Source organism: Malus domestica, chromosome 06, assembly GCF_042453785.1.
Source record: "Malus domestica chromosome 06, GDT2T_hap1".
Classification (NCBI taxonomy): Eukaryota; Viridiplantae; Streptophyta; class Magnoliopsida; order Rosales; family Rosaceae; genus Malus; species Malus domestica.
In genome coordinates, this window is record NC_091666.1 from 18,334,955 (window position 1) to 18,348,144 (window position 13,190).

Here is a 13,190-nt window from a genome sequence, read left to right on the forward strand (position 1 = left end):
TCTTAGTTCTCTGCGTAAAACGGCGAAGCATCTCTACCTGATTACCAGCTGTATCAGGATCGTAGTGGGATAAGTCTGTAAACTTCCTGTAATACTCATGCGCCGACATATTCTTTTGCTTCAATTGAGTGAACTCCTACTTCTTACGATCAATGTACTCTGGGGGAACAAATTTTTTCTTAAAATTCTCTTTGAATACTTTCCAATCAGTTGCCGCTTCAGGTGACATAAACTGAGTTTGATTTACCCTCCAAGCTACTGGCTCTCGTCCTAAAAACCAAGTAGTGGTCTCGACCCATCTACTAGCAGGAAGATTTCCTTGACTCAGCATCACCTGAAAGGTCTTCTCAATATGGTCTAACCACTTTTCTGCCCCTTCATGACTCTCATTACCTATGAAGCGGTCTAATTTCATATTATACATAGTTTCCAGGGGTGTTCTCTGAGGAGGACAGATTATAGTCTGAAAGGCATGGGCTATCGCTTCTCCTAATTAAGTTATGTCAGGGAAATTAGGCTCAGGAGCATGACTTGATTCCCTACGAGGCGGCATGGTTCTGACAGAAGACACCAAAAGATCATTAAAGCATTCACAATTTATACAAGACTGCAAACCTAAGCTCTGATACCAAACTGACACACCTTGATCCTAGAATCAAAGTGTGCTGACTGTCACGTGGGCGTGACGTAACCAAAAGTGCGATGCGAAAGCAAAATATAAAAGAAATACGAAGGAATAAAAACCAACTACTAGCAATAATATCCAACTAACATGCTAGAGTGAGTTTAAGTGTGAAACACACATATTTAGAGCATAAGTACTAAATGCAGTCAAGTAGGACCATTACTAAATTACAACACCCGAAGGTGAGTCCTACATGTAAGTAGTCTGTTAGTACGCCGTGGGAATCCTTGTGAGCCACCAACACTGCTAACTAGAACCTGGAGGGGCGCAAAACAAGATTGAGTGCGTCAGTAAAACGAAGCTTTTCGAAAATATTTCATTTAACAACACTTCTAACCCCTCACTGTAAAACCTGTATACTTTCCCAGAAAAATAGTATATATATAACCATATATAACAGCAAAACTCAAATCACAAGTCTTTAACACTTTTCAAGAAATATGCCATGCTATGCTTCAAACATGATAAGGATGCATCAATATAACATGTGAAATAATGAATCAACTGGAGACCCTGCAGCTGTCCTGTACGGTTAATTCTATAGCTCAATATCGAATCCAGCGGGAGTCACCATTTGTGACCTGTACGGTACTACTCTGCACATAAGTCGGAACTATCTGAAGTACTCTGTACGACAAGAATGGTGTAAGAATACGCTCTAGTGCTTCTTTCATCAACAGCTGTATAATAATCTAAAGTCACCTACAAATCGGAACTACCTCTAATGGTCTGTATGACATGTCAGAACCACCTCTAATGGTCTATTCGACATGCACCTACTTGGATCCAAGGTGAACGTGTGGTGCGGGGTGAATAATATAAGCACTAACACCAGGGGTGCAGGTTATGAGCTCTCAACACAATTTACATCATCAATAAATCACATGAACAACATAAAACTCACCTGATACTCACATGTGCGTCCACAGCACCATTTCACATATATGCATCAAATACTAATTCATATATTTCATATATTATGTATGCATGGCATTTTAAAACATACTTTCATTTAAATTCAATTTCTGGGAAAAATCAGTAGTAAATAGATATAAACATAAAATAACTACCCACTCACTGGTATGTCCAAGGGTCGTAACCCCTGTGACGCCCTTGAACGCGCTCGTCCTCGGGATAGGTCTCACCTATATGCGAAATAACTATAAAAACGTTATTTTAAAGCACACAACCAACAATACGTAATAACTTCTCATACGATGCTCAATTTGGGTATATGAATATACCACCGTGATCTACACAACCTCAGGATCATCACCAAATTTTTAGAAAAAATTTCCAATGCCGCACGTACCCCCACACGCCGGGAGAGGCACGGTGCTACGCGCCCCCACGCGCATCATCCCCTACCTCCAGATGCCGGAAAATCTCGCCGGCGCCGGAAAACTGAGGATTTTTCAAACTTCTTATTCTCCGTCAATTCTCAACCATTTTTTACGCAATTTACACCAAAATGAAGCCCTAAGCATGTAGAATCACGATGTACTAATATAAGGCTAAAAAACACACGAAATCTCACCGGAGAAAATCCAAGAAAACCGGCTAACTTCGAACCCTGCGATCCCGATGTCCAAAACCTTCAAACTAAATACTCCGAGCTTCCTTGGGACCTCACTAAGCTCCCTGTAGGCTTAGAATTCCCTGAAAACCAACATTTCACGTGTGCATGAACAGTGACATCAAATTGGGTTACTGTTTCGACGTGATTTCAAGTGTTTCCAGTTCTAAAAATAGTACCAATCGATTCAGGAGGTTGCAAGGATGAAGGAATTCACCTTTTTGACGTCTATCTGTGAAGTTTTGAGGGGTTTGGTTATTGTCCGTACAAGTTCGAAAGGGAGAGAGAGAGAGAGAGTGAACTGAGAGGGAGGAGAGAGAAGGCACGGGGTGAGTGTACGTGTCCCGTATGTGTGGTCCAACCAAATCAAACCACAATGGCATACAATTTTAATCCACTTAATATTTTCCAAGAATTTAGGAGAGTATGCAATATTCAAATAACATGTCACACGTACCTTAGCAACCGTTAAGGGCAATTCCGTCATTTCACATCCACGATAAATGAAATTTTGGGACAGGCTGTGACACAATCCTCCAATTTAAATTTTATTTACTAGACACAAGTATGATATTGATACATGTAAACATAATATGATAAACAAATTTAGTGACTCTACCGCGCGGACAGACTTGTAATTAAGCAGGACATTAAGGTGAATTATTTCTTATATAAAATTGTGAGAATTTTATGTATGCATTCGTATAAGTCGACAGGTATGTGTTGGTAGCATTAACCTTCAGAAAATTATGTGGTATCCATAATTGATACCTTTATAAAAAGATGTATAATAATTTGTTGCTTTTAGGCTAAAAAAAGTATTCAATTTGGTTAAATGTCATTTTCTTAAGATTTATATAATCAAGGAATTTTTTTCCATTAATATAATCATGGAAATTAATTAGTCATTTGCTGACCGACCGTTAGTGTTTCCCTTTAGGGTTGCTCACCCACTTAGAATGACAATATTGACACTACTAAATTAAGAAAAAGGCAACCACATCCCTTACATCACAATCTTCACATTCTCTTGCGGTAAAATAAAACCCAACAAACCCAGATGCTGCAAGTGCAAATTCATGTCTTTGTCACCTGCTATAAACCCAGGCAGCAGAACTGAGGGACTGAAATGGAATTTAATGCATTTCAATGGTTTTGGAGGTGCATGTTTAAAAAAAGATAATGTTAGAGAGACCAAATTTTTAAATGATACACGTTGACACTTAAGTAGTAATCCAAACATCTATAATCATAATATTTGATTTGCAAATTTAGTTTAAAAAATTTGATCCTCTTAGAAATGAAGTACATTGGTTGGGAATCTGAAATTCTGAAGGCTCTGTTGTTTGTGATGGACATTTGTGGAAGGCTGGCAGCCAAGTGACAACGGCCATTGGCCAGTGGCTAGTTGCTTTATTTAGGACGAAATTAAAATACTGGACCAAGATTGGGTGATGTATACGATAAAATATGTATGTAAAGCTTATGTGGGTCCTTATCATACAAAAAATTCAATTAGAATGATAGTGACACAATTAAATGATTTAATATGATTATCCCATAGGGGCAAAATATACAAGCTCAGGTTTTCTGAGAAAATACAAGCTTACCTAGATTAATAATAAGTTTTTTAGTTAAAATAGTCCATGAGAATGATATAACTTCTTACTTAAGTCCCTAAGATTTAAAATCGATAGAACTGGTCTGTAAGTTTATCCACCGTTAATCATTTTGGTCATTTTGTGAAAAATCTCCGTTAAATAAGGATAAAATGACAAAAATACCCTCAATTTCTGTCAATTCATTTTGGCCCATTGCTTATGAAATTGAAAGTATTTTTGTTATTTTGTTCCTTATTTAACAAAAAAAATTCACCGAAGGACAAAAATGAGTGATAGTGGACAAACTTAAGCGTCGTTTATATCGATTTCAAATCTCAAAGACCAAAATAAAGAGTGATGCCAATTTCAAGGGCCATTTTAGCTAAAATGTCTTGCTAATAATATACCTATGATTAAGCATTCAGGTAATACAAACTTAAATGGACTTCAGAGAAGTGTAACAGAACTAATTTGAGTTTTTTTAGTTCTTTTTTCCCCTTAAAGAAAACAAAACATAAGTTAAAACAATGTTTATCACGAAGAGACAATTTTGTGAATTCTTATAACCAAAAACGAAATAGTTATGTTTTTCTTCTTCGACAAGTGATAAGGAAAATCTCCGCGACTCACTTGTTCATAATCTACAAGGAATTAAAGTTCTCCACAGTACACTCTCACATAGTGCATAAGGCTATAAAAGCAAGTAAAAACATTCATTTAGTTGGAAATTACACGTTTTAAGTTGGTTACTTATTTTTAGAATTTACATAGACAAGTTGGTAAAAGGAGGACAAGACTTTGTCAAAAAACTATTAAATATGAAGAATTTCAAGGTAAACATTGACAAAAAAAAAAAAAAAGAATTTAAAGATAAACAAGAGGATACGTGGAATTTTCATAGACAAGTTGGTAAAAGGAGGACAAGACTATGTCAAAAACTATTAAATATGAAGAATTTCAAGGTAAACATTGACAAAAAAAGAATTTAAAGATAAACACGAGGAGACGTGATTTTTACATATTTTTAAGAGCATCTTCAAATGATATGTCTAAAGTGCCACATAAACATACAATTGTAAAAAATGGCAGCAAACTATTTCCAATCAAACCTTTAATTTCTTACACGGCGTTGAATCATTTGAAAGTAAGGCCTTCTGCTATCAAATTTGACAGCAGATGCTAAATTTATTTAATAAATGTGATGCAATATATAATAAAAGTTATCGTGTGTTTCAAGTATTTGATTGGTTATCTTAATAATTGGATTCCATAAAGAGATAAAAAAAAGATAAAAGGAATGATATTATTATTTAACACACCGTGGAGCAAAAAATTGTATAAAATGTCAAATTGCCACATAGGCCATCAAATATCATTTTGATGTTTTACATTTGACATCTCATTTGAAGATGCTCTTAGCTGTTTACACCAATCTTTATTAATGGTCATCAGAATGAATAAATCTAACGAAATTAAGGACCCTAATGGATGACCAATGACTCTCCAAATTTTAATAGCAAATTTAGATACAACTGGACACACATGAAAGAAAATGTTAAACTTGAAGATCTGAATCAAATCCAAATAAAATCTCAAGTGTTGTGCTTTGTTGGAATTTGACCAAAAAAATACTAAAATACCTTCTGAAAACAGAATACCATAAAAGCACAAGGGCCTGTATGTCAAATTCAAAGTTTCATATTTACTGTTCCCTTAACCCAATACAGAAACCATTATTAAAATTAATTAAGAAATAAAAAACCATTTACCAAATTAAATTTACATTTGAATTAATTAATAAATTATCTCAGTGAAGCTTCTCCTTCAATTTTTTTTTACATAAGTTATAAATAATATTTTCTTCCCAATATTTGTTTTGAAAAAGTTAGAATACATGTGTCATCTCTTTCCAAAAGACTGTTACAAAGAGAGAAGAGAAAGCTCTCCAGATCTGCTTCGTTTTCTTCTCCTCTGTTACATATTTTCCAACCCATTTTCCAACCCATTTCCCAAAACGCACAGTCCAAGACTCCAAGCTTCTCTGAAATCCATTCCACCGAGTCGAACTCGCACTGGTCTAACCGAGTCAACTCAACCGACCACACTCTGTTTTTTAAGCCAATGAGCTAGAACTTGAAAAGCACAGAGCTTGGTTCTCAGTGGGAATTGGTACTGCAGAAATGGCGATTTTCCGGCTGATTGTGCCGGAGCTCCGGTGAGTGTTGGAGTTCCGGTGAGGTTTGCTGTGGGTTTTTGAGTTAGTGTAAAATGTTCAAGTCGGCGAGATGGAGAACCGACAAGAGCAAGATCAAAGAAGTCTTCAAACTGCAGTTCCGTGCAACTCAGGTTGGTCTAAACTCAATGTCCATTGAAATTCAAGCTTTTTGATTGTTTTTTCCCGATTGGGTTTTGTTTGGTGGCTGAGAAAATGCAGGAAATGAAACACAAACAGTATTTTTCTATCATTGAGTGTCTAAAAGCAGAAAAGTTGGAAAATTAGTATGCAATTGAAGAGTGTGTGTGTGTGTGATTGAGGTTTTCGGAGGATTATATGTAAGGTAGTGTTTGGTTTTGTGATTTCAGGTGACACAGTTGGGTGTGGATGCATTGCTGGTATCTGTGGTTCCTGTGGATGTGGGGAAGCCAACTGTGAAATCAGATAAAGCTACAGTTCGTGACGGGAACTGTCGATGGGAGAATCCGGTCTATGAAACAGTTAAATTCGTCCGCGAGCCAAGAACCGGGAAGATCAAAGAGAGTTTCTACAACTTTGTTGTCTCAGCTGTATGAATTGTTTTGTTAGATTTTGTGTAGTGAGCATTTGGTTCTGTTTATGAGTATCTGATTTGGTTGTGTTCTGTTTGTGTAGGGATCGTCCAAGGCTAGTGTTCTTGGGGAGGTTTCTGTCGATTTTGCTGACTATGCCGAGGCTACTAAATCGTCCTGTGTATCTCTTCCCCTCAAGAATTCAAATTCTAATGCAATTATGCATGTTAGTACTCTCCCACTTTGTCAAATTGTTGAATGTTGGACAACAGTTTGATTGCTGTTTCTTATCGAACTCTTGTTTATGTTTCCGAACAGGTTACCATTCAAAGGTTGCAAGCAAATGTTGATCTGAGGTATATACAAAATGTTGTAGTTATTTTCTTTATTTTTTGTTGGAGTTTTCCATTTTATGTTATCTGATTTTTCATTTTGTTTTGTTGGAGAAATTTTGAAGAGAGGTAGAAGGCGGCGAAGATGCATATGCTAAATCCCAGGATAGAAGCTTCAAGAACCTCTTAAGCAATAAGGATACGGATGAAAGCGTTTCGATTGTGAGTTTTCACTTAAAGCTTCAAATGTCATTTGTTTTTCTGTTGAAAAGTTTTCATTTCGTTATTGCTTTTCAAAGTTATTACTTCTTTCCTTTGAGATGGTTGGAGGCTGGGTGGATAGGTGGTAGTAAAATTCATTTTTCATTTAATGCAAAGATCTTCTTTCTACTTTTTAAAAGGTTTTCATGTCAATTCACAGGATGAGGGGATTAATAGAACCACCCAAATTGCAGAGCTCAACCGCAGAGCATCCATTGGATCTGACATAACGTTGTCAAGTTCTGATAGCGGCTCTGGACTTGATACTCCGCGAGAACTTGGATCAAGAGATCCTTCCAACTTTCTGTCGTCTTTGAGTCACACCTCAGTACAACATCAACCTGCTGTTTATACCCGAACAACAACCTATGACGACAATCAGCGATCACAATGGGCATGGTCTGCAGGTTCTGAACATGGAGTAAGTACTGATGGCTCAACAAAGAGTTCTCATGACACCCTTGCAAGAGAACGGTCCCAACAGTCTTCAGATGACGATATTGAAAAGCTAAAGGCTGATCTTGTTGTTCTAGCTAGACAGGCAGATATGTCAGAGCTAGAATTACAAACATTAAGGAAGCAGATAGTAAAGGAGAGCAAAAGGGGGCAGGATCTTTCAAGAGAAGTCATTAGCTTGAAAGAGGAACGAGATTCTTTCAAGGCGGAATGTGAGAAACTAAAGTCTTTTCAGAAACGTGTGGATGATGCAAAAATTAGAAACAGGTTCCAGTTAGAGGGCGGGGATCTGCGGGCTCTTGTTGATGAAATTAGACAAGAATTGAGTTATGAGAAGGACCTGAGTTTCAATCTCCGTTTACAGCTCCAGAAGACGCAAGAATCAAATTCTGATTTAATTCTTGCAGTACGAGACCTGGAAGAAATTTTGGAGCAGAAAAATAGTGAAATAGCCAATCTTTCCAACAGGCCAGAATCCTGCGGGGATGCTGCCGGGTTGAAGGCAACCATCTCTAAAGGTGGGACAAGTGAGGATGAGGAGCAATTAGAGCTGGAGGATCTTGTTCAGGAGCACAGCAATGCCAAGAAAACACACATGCTCGAGAAACAGATTGCCGAACTCTATGGTGAAATAGAAATCTATAGGAGAGACAAAGATGAGCTCGAGATGCAAATGGAGCAGCTTGCACTGGACTATGAGATACTGAAACAGGAAAACCATGACATCTCATATAAACTAGAGCAAAGCCAACTGCAAGAACAACTTAAGATGCAGTACGAATGCTCGTCTCCCTCTGCTAGCATAAATGAACTCGAATGCCAAGTTGAGGATTTGGAAACAGAACTGAAGAGGCAGTCTGAAGATTTTTCAAATTCGTTGGCTACCATAAAGGAACTTGAGTCCCATATCAAAAGCTTGGAGGCAGAACTGGAAAAGCAGGCACAAGTGTCTAAAACTGATTTAGAGGCTGTGACATGTGCCAGAGTTGAGGATTTGGAAACGGAACTGAAGAACCAGTCAGAAGAGTTTTCGAATACATTGGCTACCATAAAGGAACTTGAATTCCATATCAGAAGCTTGGAGGAAGAACTGGAGAAGCAGGCACAAATATTTGAAGCTGATTTAGAGGCTGTAACATGTGCCAAAGTTGAGCAGGAGCAAAGAGCCATCCGAGCGGAGGAGGCACTGCGAAAAACTAGATCAAAAAATGCTAATACAGCTGAGAGGCTTCAGGAAGAATTTCGAAGACTCTCTGTGCAGATGGCCTCAACGTTTGATGCAAATGAAAAGGTAGCTTTGAAAGCAATGACAGAAGCCAGTGAATTGTGTGCGCAGAAGAGTCAACTAGAAGAAATGCTCCAAAAAACGAAGGACGAGCTCCAGGAAGTTAGAAATGATTACGAGACACGGTTGCAGAAGCTCTCTTGCCACTTAGACGAGAAAACCAGACAGATCGAAGAGATTGTATTGGAAATGGACAACAATTCCAAGCAGCTCGACCATCAGCAGAAACAAGAGGAAGAAGCAAAGGGAAATCTCTCCCAGGTTATCTTACAGCTCAAATCTCAGATTGAAAGGCTTACGGCAGAGAATAACAGCCTTTCTGAGCAAGTGGAGGAAAGCAAAAATTTGAGAGCTGAGTTGGAACAAATGAAGAAATCAATCGAGGAAGCTGAAATGCGGATACAAAGAGGAAATGCGGAAAGAAATGAGCTGGTAGGTACAATTTCTATTCTTAAGAAGGAAGCAGAGAAGTCATTGGAGGGTTTGAATAGAATGCAGCATCTCAAAGATGAAAAGGAGGTAACAATTGGACTCCTAAAATCAGAGACAGAAGAGCTTAAGGCTCGGTGTAAGGACTTTAAACATGCTATATATGAGGATGAGGTAGAGAAAGAGAAACTTAGAAAGCAGGTATTTCAGCTTAAGGCTGACCTGAAAAAGAAGGAAGATGCGTTCACTACTGTTGAAAAGAAGCTCAAGGAAAGCAATGGGCGCGCAATAGTTTCTGATGGAATTAAAACTACTCAGAGAAACAATAAGTCTTTGCCAGTTGCTCGTGGTTCAAAAGAAGTTGCAAGTATGAAAGAGAGAATAAAATTGCTTGAGGTAAAATTTAAATTGCAAACAGTATATTGAAACAATTTTGGTATAGAACTTTTTTACGAAACATAAACCAACAGAAGATCTAGTTATAATTGCAATAATGACACAGCATAGTCTTTGCGAACTTCAAAACCTGCGTCTCAACTTCTGAACTTTTGACTTTTTTCAGGGACAAATAAAATCAAAGGAAGCTGCTTTGGAAACCTCAACTGCTGCATTTTTGGAGAAGGAAAAGGATCTTCAGAACGTAATCGCAGAATTAGAGAGCAGGGTGGAAGAAATAAATCAGAATAGTGCATTTCAAATGGTAAGCAAACCTTCCATATTGTGCAATGCATCTGATACTATGCTTAAATTCGATTATGATGGATACAAGAAAAAATTGTGTATATAACTATATTTCTTCTAAAAAGAAAATACAAAATTGAGGTTTTATGCCTAGGTTCAAGCTTATGAGGTTTGGTTATTTTATCGTTTATAAGGGTTCACATGCGGGGCATATTGATTAAGAACATAACGTCGAGGTTACGCTCTTCTTTTTCTAGTTCTTCTCCACTCCCCTCTAGTGGCTCTTGCTTCTTCTTATTGTTCAATCTCTCTGTTTCTCTGTTTGCCTTTAAATGATGTCATATTATATCTGTAATGATTGGTGAAATCATCTTTATCATATAGGTAGCTAAAGATGCCACTAGCGATGAGATTTCATCGGAACAAGAACCAAGTTTTTCCACTGCTGATAGCAGGTACGGTGACTTATTAACTGAATTAGCATCACTGAAGGAGAAGAATATATCAATGGAAAGCGAACTAAAAGATATGCAAGAAAGATATTCAGAGATAAGTCTCAAATTTGCAGTGGTTGAAGGTGAAAGACAACAGCTCGTAATGACAGTACGCAACCTCAAAAATTCCAAGAGGAGCTAATAACTGTTTTCGATGTACTGGAACCGTAGTACCATGTATAGTTGAAACAGCTAGGTATGCTTACACCAAAAGTCCAGACCTGATAGTTCATTGTGTCCGCCCCATTGGCTTCATTTCAGTTTTACCTAGCTTTGACTTCCATGTCCGTGTTTTTATTGTAATTCTTTTCAAGCTTGTCAATCTTTCCATGTCCAATATATATATATATGACAATTTATATCATATTAGCATAAGTAGAGTTTTACAATCTCATATATACATGGTTTTTGCACTTCTGGGCAAGAGTACAGCAGTTTTATGACCAAGTTTCTTGCTCTCTGATTCAATCTGTATTGTATGCCGTATTCCTTTGGCCGGCATTAGGCAAATCTTCGTTAAACTTCATCAGTTAAGTTGTATTTAGGTCGGTTAAGTACTTCAAATTGGAAGATATACGGTCAATTACATGTTATAGAATCTCTGCTTGAGTAATCTCTCCTCCAGATGAAGTCTAGTTGCATATAAAGAAAATTTCAGATGCTTCTAATTAGCCATTTTTGCAATTGCTAACAACCTGTTGCTTTCTCTGTTGTCCTACTCCTACCGATGCATGCTTGTCTGCTGCAGAAGATATACAATGCTCCGAGTCAAGATCAACGGACATTTAAGTTCATTAAATGAAGAAAAGAACAAGGTTGAGCTCTAATTTTATGATTGCTTTCATAGCCCTTCCAACTTGGGAAACCGCCGTGTTTGTTGTCGTCATAGTTATCGATCCGATACACAACCTGACCGTTTGCATCAAATGCAGTGCATCCGTTTCCTTGCATCACAAGCGATTTCATCCATAGAGTGAACGTCGACGTCACATACTTGGAAATTTCAGCACCAATTTTCATTATTTTTCTTAGCTATTTAACTAAAAGCTCTGTGTAACCTAGAAATCAATCAAAAATGAAACTTTTCAGGCTAAGATACGCTGCTCCTTTGCGGCGTCAATTGATTGCTTCAATTCAACTTGCAAATTCCAGTCTGACTGAGCCCCAGTTTGATATTGCTTTTTATCACTAAAAACTGCTTCACTTTAAACTTAAGCCGTAAAAAAATGTTTCGTAAAAATAAAATATATATGGTCTCTAGACAACAACTTTCAAAAGCACTCTAAAGTGCAAAGTACTTCAGATTTATTTATTAAAGTTTCAATAAATTTTGAAATAATTAGGCAGGCATTTTCTCTACAACTTACTTAAGAAAAAAGAGATGGATGAAGCCATATAACTTACTCTTCCTTGCGACGCAGATTAATATTATTGCACAAATCAAAAATGCAAAAAATGAGTTGCCATTAGGTCATACTGCTTCAGAAGCTACCAATAGTGTCTTGAGCATATCCCAGAATGACAAGTCATTTCAAATGAGTCGAAGCAAATCAAACTAAGACTTCCCTTCATACTCCAAGCTTTTTAACTGTTAAACCTTTCATAAAAAAACCAAGATCTAGCAGCCTCTAGATCACCATAGTATTTTTTTTTTTAGTTAAAGGTCGAGAAAGAAACCTCGATTACATGTCACAAGTCTTGCGATTTCCAAACCTGAATTTGTGTACTATAGGAATCACAAGTTGAGAAAAGTTTTACATGTAGTTGTGCAGTGTAGCTCAGTTTAATCTCACTTTCACTTTCAAATTTCCCAATTTAATTCAGGAAAATCGTGCACATAAGTAATTCAATCTTATTGGGAGGCCTCTCTTCTTCCCTTTTCAAAGTGCTTATAAGTAATTCAATTAGGAGTGAGGTGAGGATGGAAACTTAATTACCTTGCACTCTGTTTCTTCTTGTTCAATTAGGAGTGTCATAATCTCCCCTTCCGATTCAACCTCGTCCAACCAAGTCATATATATATATATATATATATATATCATCAACCATAGAAAGGTTACATTGTGTACAAATGTGTAAATGAACCTGTTGACCCTAAAAACTACCAAGTTTACGTGGCGCGCAGGCCAAATGATTAATAAGCTAACTGTAATACCCTGAAAAAACCTGAATATTCTCTGTTTATCTCTTTAATTTCCTTCTTAGCCTATTAAGATTTTGAACTTGATCCCATTATGTGATTAATTCATTCTTATTTGATCCAGAATGAATTATGATTCTTAGAATAATTCATATTTAATCAAGGCTTGCTCTGATCCTTAGCAATTTCAATTTTCCAGGACTTAAGCGAGCCACATCTGAACTTAATCCTCACATAATCCTACTTCCATTAGGATCTAGTCGAATTAACCCTTTATTGAGCTAAAAGCCTACTAGCCTGAGAGATCTTTTCTGGGGCGAGGATTATGAATTTTCAACTCGGGTTGGCCCATGTCGGCCCAAACAGTGTGCCACATCAAAACTATAATAGAAAATTAAGAAAATTGATTACAAATATTACTTTAATGAGTTAGGTCAATTTTAAACATGAAATTAAGAAACTTAACTAATAAGAACATCTCCAA

The 13,190-nt window shown here is 37.1% G+C and overlaps 1 protein-coding gene across 1 annotated transcript; it reads left to right on the plus strand.

Moving 5' to 3' along the window:
* Positions 1 to 5,732: 5,732 nt before the first annotated feature.
* LOC103421816 (uncharacterized) lies at positions 5,733 to 10,930 on the plus strand. Its single transcript, XM_070823493.1, has 8 exons — positions 5,733 to 6,208; positions 6,446 to 6,646; positions 6,732 to 6,854; positions 6,947 to 6,984; positions 7,086 to 7,182; positions 7,382 to 9,787; positions 9,954 to 10,091; positions 10,457 to 10,930. The coding sequence occupies exons 1-8, from the start codon at positions 6,131 to 6,133 to the stop codon at positions 10,706 to 10,708; spliced, it is 3,333 nt and encodes a 1,110-aa protein (XP_070679594.1). The 5' UTR covers positions 5,733 to 6,130; the 3' UTR covers positions 10,709 to 10,930.
* Positions 10,931 to 13,190: the final 2,260 nt, after the last annotated feature.

Excerpts from the sequence above, each read along its gene's own strand:
- LOC103421816 (XM_070823493.1), top strand. The coding sequence starts at position 6,131 with ATGTTCAAGTCGGCGAGATGGAGAACCGACAAGAGCAAGATCAAAGAA. Across the intron at positions 6,855-6,946 it reads ATTCTAATGCAATTATGCAT|GTTACCATTCAAAGGTTGCA; the intron begins GTTAGTACTCTC and ends GTTTCCGAACAG. Across the intron at positions 10,092-10,456 it reads AGAATAGTGCATTTCAAATG|GTAGCTAAAGATGCCACTAG; the intron begins GTAAGCAAACCT and ends TTTATCATATAG.